At 47.4% G+C, this 17,263-nt stretch overlaps 1 protein-coding gene across 2 annotated transcripts in view; it reads right to left on the bottom strand.

Moving 5' to 3' along the window:
• gli3 (GLI family zinc finger 3) overlaps positions 1-17,263 on the bottom strand; it is an 89,799-nt gene that overhangs the window by 69,736 nt on the left and 2,800 nt on the right. For both annotated transcript variants that reach the window (XM_068710120.1, XM_068710121.1), the window contains exon 2: positions 2,976-3,149. In XM_068710120.1, the coding sequence (XP_068566221.1) occupies positions 2,976-3,108 (133 nt within the window). In that variant the 5' untranslated portion in view covers positions 3,109-3,149. The remainder of the gene's footprint in view (positions 1-2,975; positions 3,150-17,263) is intronic.

Here is a 17,263-nt window from a genome sequence, read left to right as displayed (position 1 = left end):
GTTAACGGGAACTTTATTTCTGTCAGATGACATTCCCCTCTATTTACTGTTGATCATTTAAATGGCTGCCTTAAAAAAGAAGGTGGCCCCTCACTCTTCCTCTATCTCTCCCCTCTCTCTGCATCATTCCTCCTCCTCTTCCCATCAAAGCAGTCGAGTGTTCCTTTTCTTCTTTAAACACTTTAGCCACGCTCTCCATTTGCTTAGGGATTTCTCTGGTAACCTACACGAAGGCCTAACATGCGTTGCCCTTTAAGGCTTAACTTGTTTGCCTCTGAGGGCCCTTGCTCTGGCCCTTTTAAGCATGACCATTAAAAAGGTCCCAATTCTCCCACTTCATAACCTGCTTCACAGAGGCTGTGTTATGTTTAAATAATGACAATTTTCTGAACTGTGTCCAGTTGTTCTGCTCCCCATTTTTCAATTCTCATCCTATTACTTACACTCACTCCCTCTCTTTTCCCCAAATCAGCAGCACTCATGCTGTATCAGAAAAGTCCGACCAACCAGGAACTTTTCCCCTTCTTTTTCTCCTTTGCAAATAACCAATCCTTCAGCCCCCCGCTCCCTCTTTTTTTATTAGCAAATTATCCCATGACGACAGGATTTATTCAGCCACGGAGCACGGACATCTTTTTTTTTTTTTTTTTTTTTTCTTTTTTAAGCTCAGGACCCAACAAAAGAATCAGGGGACTTTGTGGTCCACCTGCCTGCCGAATGATGAGGGTGGGAGGGAAGAGCGGGGAGAGCACACCCCCCCGAACCCCTCCTAAAGAGCACCAATCACAGCATTGTTGTGGCACAGTCGGCTCTTTTGAGCTGTCAGTGCAGGAGGAGGGGGCACAGAGATGAATGGCACACAGGATGAAGCCACCATTTAGCCAACCATGTGGGAACGCTCGAACCAGGGCTCAATAATTACTCTGGGCCTGCTCAACTTGGACAAAACTTAGGGACAAGAGGGGAAGGCAGAGTGGAGGAGGAGCATTTTCCCTGTAAGGTGAAGATTTTAGAGCTAAATCTGTTTCCAGACAGAAGAGCAGTTTGCTAATCAGAACAGACCGGCTACAAGATCTGATCAATTTGCAAGCTGATCCCAATCACAAGAAAAAACTTCTAGCTTTGGAAAAGCTAAACATCTGTCACATCCACTCCACCTACACCCCCTTCCCCTGCATACTCTCCACTTTTCACAACTTATCGTAGCACGCCGTTGCCGGGCGACACCACAGGGTTTCCGCAGCGCCCGGATCAGGGGCCGCTGCTCTGCCTGACGGGGGGAAATATTTCGCCGGGCCTTCCTAAGAGGAACCAGTCACTGGGGTTCCACAGCTGCTCACAATTACCTTTTGTTTGAATGGAGGCGGTGGGGCCGGGGCTACGGGGGTTAAAGTTGAGGCGAGTGTAGGGTTACACCTGATAAGAGGTTATGAGTTCTGGGGGCCGACTTGGGAATGTGCTGTAATTATAACAACACAAAGAATGTGTAAGCTATCTTCTGATTCCAAGAGGGAGATTGGGATCTAAAAAGGACCTTTCTCTGCAGATCAGTATCATCCCTCCCTTCGTCGAGTGAATTATGAGACTACTGTATTTTAGGGGAGTGCGACATTTCTTAAAGCTATAGTGTCTCTTGTGGCGTGGCTGAGTCAGTGTCGGAGACAAACCTTATGCTGTTCAGAGCCGTAATTAGCAGCACATTACGGAGAAAGATCCACAATCACGGAGCCAAATTACATCCATGCTTTTTCCACAACAAACTTTCTTTTTTTTTTTTGTTTTTTTCATTGCTGCCCCTTTAATTAATAAAACAGTGCAGGCCATCTGGAAATGAGTAAGATGCTTAAGGATGCATTACCTTACCCACTTCCTGTGATAACTCCCATATGGGGAGCAAGTCACAGTATTTACCCTTTCCTGGATTGTTTGTCTCCTCTTTGCACTCGGCGTGATCACATTTGACATCAGTAGAGTCGAGGAGGGGGTGACAGAAAACTCCCTAACAGGCCACCAGCTCTATACTATACCCCCAAAAAACCCTCCAAATCCTCTCACTGCTAATGAGCACAGCTGCAGCTTAGACGGCGGTGATCTCAACTCTGGTTTTGTTTTGACTTTAGCTCGATGCTCCAAGGGCTTTCCAGCCAAAAAAGAAAAAAATAAGAAATCGCCATTTAATATTCCTCATTCCAGCGTCTGAATTAAGAATGAAAGGCTCAATGACGACAGGCTTGATGAACTGTAAGCTCCACACAGCTTTTAATAGCATGTGTTAAAGACATTGCTATGAAAACATGCCAACGGTTTGGCTACCAGTGAGGGCTGTATGTGACTCCCCGCAAGAATAAGGGGGAAAGTAAACATAAGTAACGTGAGCGAGGATATGTGTGTGTGTGTCTAGATATCATGCTTATGGGAGTTAGTTTCATCTCAAAGTAATGAGAACATGGGCAAAAATAACATTCCTCCGTCCCCAGTGGGTCAGTGGCCCCGATGCTCAAATATGTTGCCACGTATGGTAGCCACACCTCCGTCTCGAGCTCACAGAGATCTGGAAAGCATCGAGAAAAACGCCTGAGAAGGAGAAGCCGTAAGCCTTTGTGACAAAATTTAGGACACAAATGGATGAAACCTGTGATTCAGCATGCATGTTTATCCACAAGTTAGAGGCGAATTTCGAATTAACAGATGTGAGCGACCAAAGGTTAAACAGAGAAAGTTGAGTTTCTCCACACTTCTGTGATCATGAGGTGGGCGTGCAGCTACGCAAAAACACAGCAGGTCGTTTTACAGATAGGAAGTTGTCGCTGGATTGTATTTTAAGACATGTGGATACATAAATGTTGAAAGTGTATTACTCAACTGGTGAGCTGACTATTGGACCGGTCTCTTCCAAACTGGGTGTATTCCAACAGACCAAAATGATATTTACATTAACCACAGCGGCTGAGTGTGCAGTTAGAGGTGACGCGTACCGTTTGAGGTGGTGCTGGAGGCCACCGCCTTCTCGCTGATGTCATTGCGCGCTGATGAGCCCTTGGTCGCCACAATGGTCTCCACCCTCTTCTTCTTCTCAGCTGCTGAACTGGCCTGGGAGTGGGTTTCCATGGCGATCGCTCATTCCTCAACACCTCATGGAGACGGGATAACTTTTGGAGAAGAAGAAGAAGGCAGAGGGGATGGGTAAGTGAAAAAAGACATGAAGCACGTACTTTTGTTTTTCAAGCTTAAATCATCGTTTGATTTGCGCATTAAGTTACACACTTTAAGTATTTTCTTCCTTGATTGAAGTTAAACATTTTAACAATAGAGCACCTCAAGAAAAGACTTCAACACTGAGAACCCAGTGAGAGAAAACTTCAGATCCAATCCTCCCTTTTCATGATGCCCAGAGCAGACCACGGGTCAATCCACCAGCTCACCCTGATTTATTTTAACTCAAGCCTGCTGGGCTCTGATCTGCCTCCCCACTAACTGTGGTTAAATATCCCCCCAAAAAACCCACAAATTTAGCTTACCTTATTTTCAACTATACCACACTAAACTTCTGACTTCATGTCAAAAAAGAAAACCTCTATAAACATCCAGTGAGGCAGGACATCCTGACTAGGTTTTATATCTCAGAATAGAAGTAAAGGCAGCTTGTGGATATACTGATAATCCTGCTCTAGCAGTGTTTCCAGAGAGAAAGGAGAAACCCTAAGGGGATACCACAGAGAGAGAAACATTCACAGTCCTGAAAAAACAAGGGTTGTTTGAAGGCCCTTTTGGGAATATCATGGTGCCGGGCAATTTTTCTTTCAAAGAATAAAGGTGGTTCAAGTTAATACTGTCTGTGGGTTTAGAAGGGGTTCAGCCAACAGTCTAGCAGACATGCTGCTCAGTTCAGCACCTCAGAGGCTGTCTACAAACTCAACTCTATCTAGGTCATGGAGGTCTCTGATTATGGAGACAACACGGTGATACACCACAACCCCTCATTTACACAAAGTACAGGACGGCTTCATTTGGTCCAATACAAAGCCTTTACTTAGACTCCATAATTCATGGATAATTAGTGGAAATATTTAGTCTGACTAACATTTTCTTTCCAATAAAGACCGGCTAATTACCCAACTGTACTATTGAATTGTCCTCCGCCCTATAAACATGCATGGATACAAAGGCCAGCAGTAAAGTCAGCTATAATGCAAACAGAGGAGTGCTGCTGATTTTCACCAACTCCCCGAGGAGGGAAGGCGAGGGGGAAGTGGTGAGGGGTAAACTTCAGACAAACACTGTGTGCTTTGTTTGTTTTTTTTCCCAACCCCCTGAAAAACCAGAGTCTGTCATCCATTCTGACCCGACAACAACATCTGTAAGCAATTGCTGGCTGACAAAAAAAAAAAGAAAAGAAGAAAAAAAAAGAAGAGAACGGGAAAAGAAAACAATGCAATTACTCCCTTACCAATCAAAAGAGAATTAAACGAGAGCTCGTCCTCTAATCACTCCCACATGAATACACGTGTAGCCATCATCCCCAACCAAAGACGCTTTTTGTCCTACGTGCATAGATATCATCTCAATTCACCGCTGCATGTGTTTGATAGACTCTTTCATTTCTTCGCAGTGCGAGCGAGTTAATGGTCAGAATACTGTGCGGAGCTGGTGTACGTCTGCACGCGCGCTGCGTTGTAAGTTCCTACGATGGCGACTGATCATGAATGCAACTCGTTTACTTTCATCAGCGGCAACTGAAACAAGAGCGAGATCACTTTTGACATTACGTCATTCTAACGACTGAACTTGAGCAACAGCAGTGAACCAGGGGAAAGAACCCGGGAGGGAACCTATACTTTCAGGCTGTTGGCTGAATGGCTCCCAACATGCATTGCGTGGGTAGTGAGCATACATGTGTGTGTGTGTGTGTGTGTGTCTTCCTGTCGCCCCCAGGTGAGTCAGACCGGCGCTAAAATAATAGAGCTGAAAGTGCAGTGAATATGGGGGGGGGCAGGATTTGGGTTTGTAGGGGAGGTGAGGAGAGAGCGGGGCATTCCTCCGGTCGGGCAAATATTCACAAGTCCAAGCCACTGAAGCGTGTCTGACCGGTCTTTTGTGTTCCACCAGGCAGGCCACAGTTCCAAAGCAGCAATTAAAAGCAGGACCTTTTCACCCATAATCCCTCTGACCTGGACGCCCACACCCAATCCTGCAGATGTTCCTGTCTCTGCTTTCGTGTTGCTCATTTTCGCCGCAAAAAAACCCCCAAAAAAACTCAAGACACTCACCGGCACAAAGACAATTCTTTCCATCTGTGTTTACATCGAGACACTGTGGAAAGAATGCTTCTTGATGTGAAAAAGTTTGATCCTCGAGATGAAAAATCTAAGGACAGAGATCCTACTCTGGATGTCTTTTTTTTCATTCAGCACTTTGAACCTTCCCTGAAGAAACACGAATGTGCTCACGAGCCAGACGCGGAAATCAGATTTTTTTAAAAGACATTTACATGAGACGGCAGAGAAATAAGCATTTGTATGGGGACTACCTCACAGACCCTGCATGAGCGGTGTGTCACAGAGGCCTGGCACAAAAGAAGGAATTACAACTAGGCATTGGTTGCTGTTGTTACTCAAAATAAATGTTAATTTCATATTAATGTCTTTCCCATGAAATGTCTGTCCTACACCCAATTAGAGAAGAGAGAAAGAGGGTGTATCTTTATTTGTGCTCAACTGTAATCCTTGCACACAGAAAGGGAGGCGATTAAACAGGTTTAAAATACCACAATTCAGACTGTTCCCTCCGAAAAAAGAAAAAAAAAAAACATTCTTATTTTATAAGCACATTAAGCAAATCAATTTAACATAAATTATACGCCTTGGTGACAAAGGCACTGAGTTGAAAGTCATCTGCAAATTGTACACATCAAAGTGAAACACTAAAATAAACTTTTGCCTTTGATAGAAAAAAGAAATCAGTTTTTCTTCATTTTTTTTTTTCTTCATGCAAGCTTAAACGGCTGCTAACGCTATCAAAAATCACCTCCTTGTGTTATTTAAAGGCTCCATCTTCACAAGCTTAACTCTATGAAACTGCTTAAGGTGTACCTTCAACTCCATTTGCAAATGCAAATGCAAGGCACACACACAGACACACACACACACACACACACACACACACACTTAGAAACTGAGGGACATTTTGATATAAACTCTTGAAGTGTCTTCTTAGATTTGGCAACCCCCCCTCACAGACGGGGTACTGTATTTGTGTTCATTTCATTAGGGGCGACTGTTCAGTGTCGAGGGCCCCCTGAGGGGGGAGACTGGCAGCGCCACAGCATTCATCATCATTACATCAGCGACCACCGAGATCTGCTATCTTAGGCTTATCAACGCGGCACAAACGCACCGCAGCGCAGCGAGTTAGAGGGGAGGGGGAGAGATGGGAGATGGAGACGATTGAGGGAGATTGTGAGCAAAAGTGGGATAAGAGGGGGAGAAAATGAATGGAGGAAGGGAGGAGCATGAGACTGTGTGTGTGTGTGTGTGTGTGTGTGTGTGTGTGTGTGTGTGTGTGTGTGTGTGTGTGTGTGTGTGTGTGTGTGTGTGTGTGTGTGTGTGTGTGTGTGTGTGTGTGTGTGTGTGTCATGCATGTGTGTGCACCTCACTGTGCCCCTGCATGCCTGCACATGTTTTCCTGTGTGTACGACGTGTGTTTTCGCACATTTTCGCAGCTATGCCAACAACATTAAGGGCTCCTGCACAGCTGGAATAACTGAAACACTGAGGGGGCAAAGAGGGGGGAGGAGGAGTGGAAGCCCTTCAGCGAGATTAGCTGAATCTAGCAATAAAACCGAATGCGCTGGCTCAGGCTGCATGTGTTTGCGTTGGATAAGGTCAGCGGTGGGGATGAGGCCCCCTTAAGGAGACAGTGGAAGGGCTCGCTGGTGGTTAGAGGACCTGGCGCGGGTTCACTGAGGAGGTGTTCTCAAACTCAATGGCTCTCAGAGGAAACCACATACTTAGGTTGCCATGCTGTGTTCAACACTGCACTTATGGCTCGCCCTTGGCCCTGGAAGGCAAAGGGGAAGAGGGGTGTTGGGGGTGGGGGGGGGGGACTAGGGATTTGGTGGTTGTGGCTTCCATTCACCAGTGAAACTTAACATTGTGCCCAGATGGCACTAAGTCTGGCCTACAGCTGATGGGGACCAGCCCCTCAAGTAAGGGCCATTTAGCAGGAATTAGTCACACCCCGCCACACACACACACACACACACACACACACACACACACACATATGCACATGCAAACTGGTTTAGTGCTAGGCCCTCTCGCCCTTTTGTGTAGTGTGACATGCCCGAGCTATTCAGGTTGTCAGTCATCGACATGTTTCTGTATCATCCCACAATGATGTGTGAGTCCCACTTTTTACTGCTACCTTGTAAAACTTAAAAGTTGATGCATTTATTGAGATGATTTATTGGTCCGTGTTTTGAATCGGTAAATCATCTTGTGGATACTGCACGGAGCAACGACGTATGCGTCTTTCATGCTTGTTCTGCTTCAAGATTTCACAAAGGACCTTTCCTGTCTTTAATTTATCTCCACACCTGAGGTCCAGAATCTTAATAGCATTCCATCAGCAAACAATCTGGGCTGCTATCACAAGTGCACTGCACAGTTATTTGAATAGGAAAAGCCTGTGCAAATGAGGAGTGTTTGTACTTTTTATTTTTTTTTTGTCAAGGACAAACACGCAACAACACAGCCTATCAGTAGCTTTCAGCGGAGCTAATGAGATTATCCTCGCGTGCGTCTCGGTCCCTCAGACCCCTCCACTTGAGATGCTTTGGAGGGCTGGTGAGGGACCCTGTGTGTTGCGCTGCAGAATGAGCTGAGTGCATCTTACATTCCTGGGTAACAAACCCAAACGATGTAATCGTAATGCTTACACGATGCTTCTTTTGCGCTCGCTACCCAGCAGATAAGGGGCAAATAAAGCACGCACCACAATGGAAATCTTCAGCGTTTCCCCCCACAGGCCCCTGCTTATTAGATTGTTTATTTATTTTTTACTTTCCATTTGTTCGCGAGCCACTTGTGTCAGGGCAAGTGGGGCTGTGAGGAGTGAAGACAATGGGTAATGCAGGCAGCTTTGTTGCACTGGTGGCCCAGTTAGTTTCCCCTGCTCTCCACTTGTATTCTTTTTCTCCCCATGCTAAAACGGAGAGCCTTTGTTTGACCGGACACTTTCCCTGATTCTTGAGAAGAAGGAAAAAGATGCTTGTTCAGCCATTTGCTGGCGGACCAAGCTAAACAATGCAACCTATTGCTTCAGCAAAATAGCGTGAAGGTCCATCGGAGGAAAATTTAAAAAAAAACAACTGTTTTCTATAAGCAGAAAGTTTTTGTTGCGTTGAACTTGCAGAGATTAAGATAAGCATGATTGCAAATACTTTCCCCAACTTTCTAACTTTGCATCCAAATTCAGTTCATTATAAAATCAGTTGTTGCGGCAGCGCATGCCACAGACTCTATACAAAAGGTTTCCACTTGAGTGGCCCCTGCACATGGCACCCACTGTAAAGCAAAAGAGAAGTGAGGTCTGTATCCTGTCAGTGGGCCTCTCATCTCCAGTGAAAACAGTCTTCCAACAAGGCTTTAGAAAGCGCTCTGCACGATGCCACAACCGGAGCGCGGCGACAACATCCTTCACTGTGCTTTCACAGCGAAAGAGTACATGTTACGCGGCGTGCTGCGTTGTTTGAGAGCACAGTTCCTATGTAATGCATGCGTGTGTGTGTGTGTGTGAACGTGGCACTGGGAGGACGAGGGACTGTGTTTGAGAGTGTGTGAGCCGTGCTGCACGGCGCTGTGTATAGGAAGGAGCCGGATGCACCAGGTGCTCTATAACGCCTCTCAGTAGGCAAGTGCGATCACTGTGTGCAGAACATAAATAAGAGAGGGGACCCCAGGGAGGGGATGAGTGGAGGGAGAGAAATTCCTCTACTGATGAAAACCTCGCACACAACTCTCTCTGCCTCCTCCTCCTCCTCCTCCTCCTCCTCCTCCTCACACGTGCACTCTGAGAAGGATCAGGCGGATGGATGGTCCTGTGTGAGTGTAGTGGCAGCAGGTATGGCTTTGACATCAGGTTTTCACACTTAACAGCGCAAAACCAAAGAGGCGAATGAACTCCTCAGAGCAATCCGGAGGTTGCACAGCTACAGGTTACGGAGTCAAAGTGAAACTTTCCTTCCTGCTAATACTTAAAAGTTCCCTTTCCCTTCACACTTACTTCATGCATACTCCCTCTCCTACTCTCACCCTTTCCCTCCTCCTTTCTGTCTCCCTTTCCCTCATTCCTTTGTGTCACCGGAATAAGTGTTGGAGCGGAGTGAGTCAGTGCTGCTATGTGATTAATGACGGGCCCTGGCGTTCTTCGGGGGCCGAACGCTAACAACAGCCAGGGGGCAGCGCGATAATGCACAATAATAAAGCCGGCAGACAAACAGGCGGGCAACGCAAGGCCTATTAGCTAGCCCCATCAGGACGGCTAAGTGAGAAATTAGCCCTTCCCAAGCTCCGCCGCAATTCATCAAGTGCTGCCCCTGAATCCCCCCTCAAGAAGTCATAATGTTTACTTAAAGACTGGCCTCGATGCCCCAGCGGCGAGCTTTATTGGCTCTTATTAATTCCCGTTCTGGCCCTTGCGGCCGTGCCATTTAAACCGAATTAAAGGGGTGAAAATTGGATGAGATGGAGTTGTCTTGGTGTTTTGGCTCGCGCATGATAAAGCCGGACCTAAACGGAGGGAGACTTGGGGAGGGGGAAAGAAACTAAGAGGGGAGGGCAATCAAAATTGGCATGTAAAGGAATGCTGAATGAAGCTGTCCCGAAATGTGCCGCAGTCAGTCAGAGGAATGCAGGGAGAGAAGGGGGGGAGGGAGGGAGAAATGGCATTGCTTTAATGCTAGACTTCCTGTGTGGATGGGAACAGATCCAGAAGGGTAACACTGGGTCACACATTCCACAAATGCAAAGAAAATTAAATGATTCTATTGTATCTTCACGTCCTCCTGATCTATAAGGTCACTCTGTCAGCACTCCAACCTTATTTCAACATGTCAGTGATGGACAGGAGTACAAGCGGAGGGAGTACGCTCCACACAGAGTGCATGCCTTTAATGAGGTGGCCGTGCTGGTCTTAAAATAACAGAGAAACGAATCACACTTGTAAAAAAAACAGTGATTAAATATGTCCGTTTTCATCAGCATGGTCGATTACCCATTATTCAGAGCTTTTTTTATTATTATCTAGTGCTGAAACGCTTGGTTGATAAGTTGAATCAATTAGTCGTTTATCAAGAAAAATGCAAAACATTTGCTGTTCCAGCTCCAAAAGGGAAAATTGCCTATTTTTCTCTGTTTTATGTAATTGTAAACTGGACATCTTTGGGTTTTGGAAACTTCAAGTGGGCACACTAAATGATGCACTGATTAATGGAAACAGATTAACTGATGATGTACACAGTCAGCTGTTGCAGCTCAATATATTCTTCTTCCTGCGGTTGCTGAAGTTCACATCAATCTTCGTTGTTCAAGTAGTGCTTTCATGTGAAACCACGGCACTGAATGGGTTCACTGGCCCTGTGTGCAGGTCTGTAAGTGGAGCATACAAGTTTATGAGTCCCATCCACGTGACCCGTGGGTCCGTGCTGCAGGATTGGCGGCAGGCGAGAGAGTGTGTTCTATAGCAGTATGGGAGGATACGGCAGCGGAGGTGTGAGATCAAAGACAGCTGAAGCTCAGAGGGAGTCCCGGAGACTTCTAGCTCCCTGACGGCTCTCCCAACGGCAGCGTCGGGAGACAACTCTCTCCCTTCACTTTCATATCAGCCACAGAGCCCCCCCATCCCTCTGCGCCAGCTCGTCGGCTCCACACACACACACACACACACACACACACACACACACACACACACACACACACACACACACACACACACACACACACACACACACACACGCACGCACAGGAAGTCTCAGAGGATTTGCCAGTGCTGCAAAACCTGTACCACACCTACAGCAACACTCCGAAACACACACACACACACACACACACACACACACATTCTGTTGCTCATCAGAAACACGCAGTTTTTTGGGGGGATTTTGAAAGGCTGAGTTGGGAAGAAACTCACTCACTCTCCCACTCACGCAACTGAAATACCGAGACGATAGCACGCCACACAGCGCTGGAATGAGATGCCATAAAGCTCACAGCGCTGCCGAGTGTTTGACAAAAAACTTCCCATAAACTCCAAAGAGCACAGTCACAAAATGGCCCCCTGAAAACAAGACCGTCATTAGACAGGCAGCCCCCCCCCCCCCCTCAGGCCCGCCGACTCGATCGCGAGGAAGCCAAACATCTGGCCGTATTTACTCGTTTCAGCTGTTTGCAACCCCGCCTCGAATAAATCTGGGAGCCATAACACCATCGCTTAGGACGGCTACCAAACAAACATGCTCGACGCTTGCCGGCTCACTCACTCACTCCTCTCCGCACGCTCCAGCATCCCGACCGGAGTCGGGCCCCGACAAATACATTTTGTGGAGGAGGAGGAGGAGGAGGAGGCCTTAATTGGAGCGTTTGACGAGGAGCCTGGGGTTAATTGGGAAGCACGGAGAGCAGCTGGCTCCACGGTGGAAGTTGAGACAGGGATAATAAGTTCACCCTTTGCAGGAGAGACGGTTAGTGATGAATCAGATCAGAGGAACGGTGTACAGTGTAATCACCCTCACATCTCCCCTCCTCCACCCCTGCTCCCCTGACAAGCAGAGACAACCTGGCTCCCAGCTACGCAATCTGGCACCTATCACACAGGACTGGCAGTCGGAGGGAAGAGATCACCCGGCGACGGTTCACACACAGCTAATCACTCACACACACAATAACTCTTACCTCTAGGACACGGAACCCAGTTTATCAGTTCGCCGGTCGATGTATGTAAATCTCTCCAACAATGTGTGTACTAATGGCTTATTACCCCGCGTTAGCTGGTTTGCATTGATCTCTACGCCAGAGGGAGATGGGGGAAACTAGAGCAGTTCGCCGCTCGTACGTACCGAGCAGGACTATAATCACATCCCAGCTTGTTTCAATAAAAGCAACATTAGCATAAACCATCTCAAACACACTAAAACCTTCACCCGGCTCGGTCCGTGCAAGAAAAAGGGGGGGGAAAAAAAACTTTCCTGGATTATAGGGTAATCAGGGCCATATGGGATGGGTCGGAATAACTTTGTGTGTCTCTCTGAAGTGTATAGATTGTCTCCACAGATTATGACTTTCTAAATGAGAACACTATTTTTCCAGAGGAGCAGACCTTTAGCCAGTATATATATATATCTATATATATATATAGATATATATATATATAGAGAGAGAGAGAGAGAGAGAGAGAGAGAAGAGGAAGTGAGTCTCTCAGGAAACTAGTAGCTGCAAAGGGTTTAGATATAACACCAAACTCGGTTCCTTGTGTTGGGAGGCTGGCTGAGGGAAGCCCAGGTAGAGTCATAGGCAGTAATGGGAGGAGACAGCGACTTAGAGCGCCACACAAAAGCCAGGCTTTATAAATAATTCCAAAAGCTAACAGGATCCCTTGTATGTGTGAATCTGTGAAATACATTCACACATGAATGCGCACACACACACACACACACACACACACACACACACACACACACACACACACACACACACACACCCTGCCACCAGGGGGAATAGGTTATTCACACTCCTCCACTGGGGCTGCTGTGAGTCTGACCTGCCCGGATTGGTAAATTTAGGTGAGTATCTTTCTTGCATAGATGATGCAAAAACAAGTCCTGAAAATAAAAAAAAGGTCCATTTCAGCAACACACACACACACACATTGACACACTCACTCACTCATAATGCAGGGCAGCAAAGCACACCGGAGACCTGTCTTGTAAATCTCTTTGTGAAAGCAGCTTTGGGGGGTAGACAGGGGCTTACGTACTGAGCCCTGAGGTAGAGCTACAGACTCCACTCCCTCTAACCCCCCCATGGTCTTTCTCCCTCTCCCACACACATACTCTGCGCTCTCCTCCTCACTTTCCGGCTACCCCACATTTCCTCCTCCTTTCCTGCCCTTCTCTCACCTTATCCTTTCGCTCCCTCCCTCCCTCCGTTCTTCCCTCTCCCCTCTCTCCTCCCCTCTGTCCCAGCCCGGGCTCCAGAGCGCCGGTCCTTAGCCCCGCGGGCTCCCGTGGCGTTGCGGTGACTAATGTCCTGCCTTGGCTCAGACAATGAGTTTGAGACTGAGCCGGGAAAGTGTTGAGGAGGGAAAAAGACTCCAGCACCTTTGACAAATGGAACCCTTCGCACTCCCGTGCCCACTGAGGGAGGCTTTACAATGTCGCGCTCCACGCTCCACGTCCTCCGAGGGACGGCTGCAACCCGCAAAGCCGCATCTGGGGGAATATAATGAATTCTTTGGGAAGTCTAACCTGGCTTTCTTCATGAATAAGATATATTTCCAAAGCATGTCGACCCCTCTTAATAAAAACACAAGTCTGGCAGGAATAGCCAAAGCCGTTTTAGGGCCCCATGTACACGTTAATATTTCTGTTTCTCTATAAATTTTCTCGGGGCCCACTTCTTTCCAGGCCTGTCACTGCAAGGTCGGCCCTACATTTTCCCTGCAAGGTGGAGGAGCCACGATGACAAACTGTCATTAAAAGCGGCTGGAGTCCCTCTCTTTCAAGGAACTCAAACTCTTGGATGCTCCCTCCTCTTCCTCATGCACCCTACCCCCCATGCAACCCCTGAAAGGAACCGGGCTTTGTCTGAGGAGCAAAGGAGAGAGGAATACCCCCGCCCCTTCAACCCAACCTCCCCTCCCCGAACCCTGTTCCTCACTCCCTGCGGAGTATTGTTAAAACACAGCCCCCTCTCTTTTCCGAAGCCCGGGCTCTTAAAACAGCGTGCTTTGCATGAGAAAAAACGATTAGTCTTCAAATGCTCCGCTGTCAAAGGAGGGCTCTTTCAGGTTGGGGCAGAAATTTGCTCAGATAGTAGAGTTCCCCTTTTGTTTTTCCAAGATGAGGCATTATTAGAGCCAGGGTCTGTTAGCATTCATTGCTGAGAAGAACACACTAGAGGGGTTTATACGGTATGCCTCCCCCCCCCACCCACCCACCGCCCCACACTCCCTTTCCAACTTGCCCCAAGTCCGCAGCAGACGGAAATGAAGGAGCAGAGTGGGGGAAGAGGTACTCATCTAAACATGTTTGGAGAGGAGGGAGAATGTCCGGGCATGTGCTTCTTTCAGGTATTAACCTTGGGATTTACATTTGACACTCAAACAATAGACCCCCTCATTGACCTCCACTCCAGGATGCAGCAATACTGCAGGGATAACTCCCACTGAAAGACAACTAAGCAGCATGGGATTGCAAACACACGGGGTGCACATTGTGAGCATTATTGCATGACAATGCATAACTTAATTACTGGTGTGAGGGCAGGAGTTTTGTTTTTTGAAAAAAAAAATGCACAGAAAAGCGTTTTTTTTCCCCGTTCAGATCGTTTGCACAGAGCGCGTACGTACTGGCGTACCTACGGTGTCGACACTGACTCGTGGCTTCACACATCAAGAGGCAGGGGTAAGTGACAGATCATTGTTCACAGCAAGCGGACGGTTCATCTGTCCCCCAATCAGCGTCCCGGCCGAGAAAAGCACAGACCCCCTCACGGATGCCACAACCGGCTCCTGTCAAAGCTGACACAATGCCACATGTGCAATAACAGCCCCCGGGCCCGGGACGCGCTGTCTTTAGGAGCTCAACTTTACGCGCAGCCCACGAGCAAATGGGCCCCCCCCCCACCACCCACCCAAAAAAAAAACCCAAAGCACTTCACCTCTTGCTGCTATACTTCACGCCGCAGACTTAAAGACGTTTTTACGGCAGCTACAGCAAACAGAGGAGGGGATGAGCGGCGGCCACATGCAGGCGTGACTTGTCCCGTTTCTCCTCAAGTGTGTGAGAAAAAAAAACACGGCCGCTTGCTGGCACACTCTGCGTTCTCGCACACAAACCGGCGTATTTGCAGTGAAATTCACCACGACCTGCAACGGGGCTTATGTCAAACACGACCTAATCGATCGTAAATTCAACTCACTTGATGCAAATTTACTTTACTGTTTTCCCTCTTTTTTTTTTTTTTTAATGGCCGTTTTCGGTGCCTCACTCTGGGAGAGCAGTTGACCAGACTAATTGTCAGGTTCAGTTGGAGTTTCCAACAGGCCAGAGTCATGGAAAACAATCCAGCCTTCTCTCAGGCTTCTGGTAAGGCAACTTGAGCTCCCACTTTTTTTTCCTTCCATTTCGTATTTCTTCAGACAAATGAAAAAAAAAAAAGAAGAAAAAAAAAAGTTGCTTCCACAAGAGAGGGAAAAAGGAAAAAAAAAAAAGACTAAATAAATTCTAAACACGCATGTGTATGAGCGAGGGAAGAAGACACAGAGGAAGAGGAAGAGAAGTGTGAATGAGCAGCAGATTACATGTACATGCATGCACTTTTGAGAGGGGCATGAATGTGTCAGTATGCTGTTTGCAAAAGCCCCAAGTGCATTAAGATTCCTGGATGTGTGCAATATACATATCTAAAATTACTGTGCGATATCTCCAGTCTCACACCCTCTCCATCGCCACTTTTCCCCCCCACATCCTCCGTACGCCTTATCCGAAGACATCACCCGGCTTGAAAGGTGCCTTTAGCAGGCTCCTTGAAGCGGGGAGCGGGGGTCCCGCTCTGGGACAATGATGGTTGAGGTGGAGAGGGAGCCGGGGGAGCAGGAACACATAGCATATTAAATCTGCTGGCGGAGCTGGGTCGTCCGCGCGGAGAGCCAGAGAGCCAGATCTGAGGCATGCCCTGAAGGGATGGCTGGGCCTGGGGATTAGGAGGCCAAGGAGAAGCCCTTGTGAGCCCGAAGACCCCTTCTTGTCTCTGCTCGCACGCAAATGCATCCAGACGTTTTGACGCTTTTCAGGTTTGCCATCTCAGCCCAACTTTTCATAGCACTCCTCGCAAACCCCACCAGCGAACACACACACGCACACACACACACACACGCACATTTCCACACGCTCTCATGCACAGCCTTTTTTTTTTTCTTTTCCTCAATCACTACCTCTGTCTGACTTGTCCTCTTTCTTTCCCCACTGTGTCTGTTTCATTTGATGTCAACATATCAAAGTACTAAATCATCAAAGTGAGAGATTTCTTTTGGGGTCCATCTACTCAACTACGCGAGTTACATGCAAGGGAAGCAACAGCTAATCATATTATACAGGGAATTACTCCAAACTTCCACTTATTTCTGTGTGTTTTAAAACTTATTTACACCTCTTTGCGGTTCCTGTAACGCAAAACACCTGCAAGGAAAAACCTGCAGGGCAAGTGAGCTAACACTAAAAATAAACTACAGTCCTCATTATCTTGAGGGAAAAAACAACTTCCTCACATTACCCCTCGTTTTAACAAAACATCTGCCACCTCTTTGAGGGCTTCAGGTCGCAGCATTAGCACAACAACACACCTCATTAGGACCTCTTGCATACAAACCTGATAACAGGTATTCTTCCTGCGGGGCGTAAAAAAAAAAGGGCCGAGGACAGAACCTGCCGCTGTGAATACAAGGCCCTTAAAAAGAGGAGAGGGCCATACCTCAAAAAGCTAATAGCATGTCATCTCCCTGCATTAACACGACAGGCCTTATTCCGCCAGGTCGCCGGGTCACGGGTGAGCTGGGCCTGCGTCGCTATGCATGACTTTACTTTAAGGAGCGCTTTAAGTTGAGATAAAACAACGCGCTGCGGCGCTATCTGACGGAGCGACTCACGCGGAGGGGAAGCGGTCGAGGAGCTGAAGGAGGCAGAGAGCGGCTGTGATGCATCTCTGCTGGCTACAGTAGGCGAGTGGCTCGGAGTTGTGCATCTCATTCCAGCAGATTAGCATCTTAAACACTGCTGCATTCATCACCGCTGCTGCATCATAATGAGACAAAGTCCTTTCTTTTCTTTTCTTTTTTTTTTTTTGGTAAAGGTGCACCTGTTTGAAATCAGTACCCCCCCTCCTCTCCCCCCCTCCCCTTGGTAGTTTCCTTGAGGTAAAATGTAATAGTACAAAAACATTTTCTATTCTTCTATAATATTCATAAATATGAATAGCATTGTTCTTTTTTT

Source organism: Cebidichthys violaceus, unplaced genomic scaffold (assembly GCF_023349555.1).
Source record: "Cebidichthys violaceus isolate CVI_PGR_0920_01 unplaced genomic scaffold, fCebVio1.0.p SCAF_15, whole genome shotgun sequence".
Classification (NCBI taxonomy): Eukaryota; Metazoa; Chordata; class Actinopteri; order Perciformes; family Stichaeidae; genus Cebidichthys; species Cebidichthys violaceus.
Note: the sequence above shows the minus strand (reverse complement) of the source record. Positions and strands in the feature narration are given on the sequence as shown.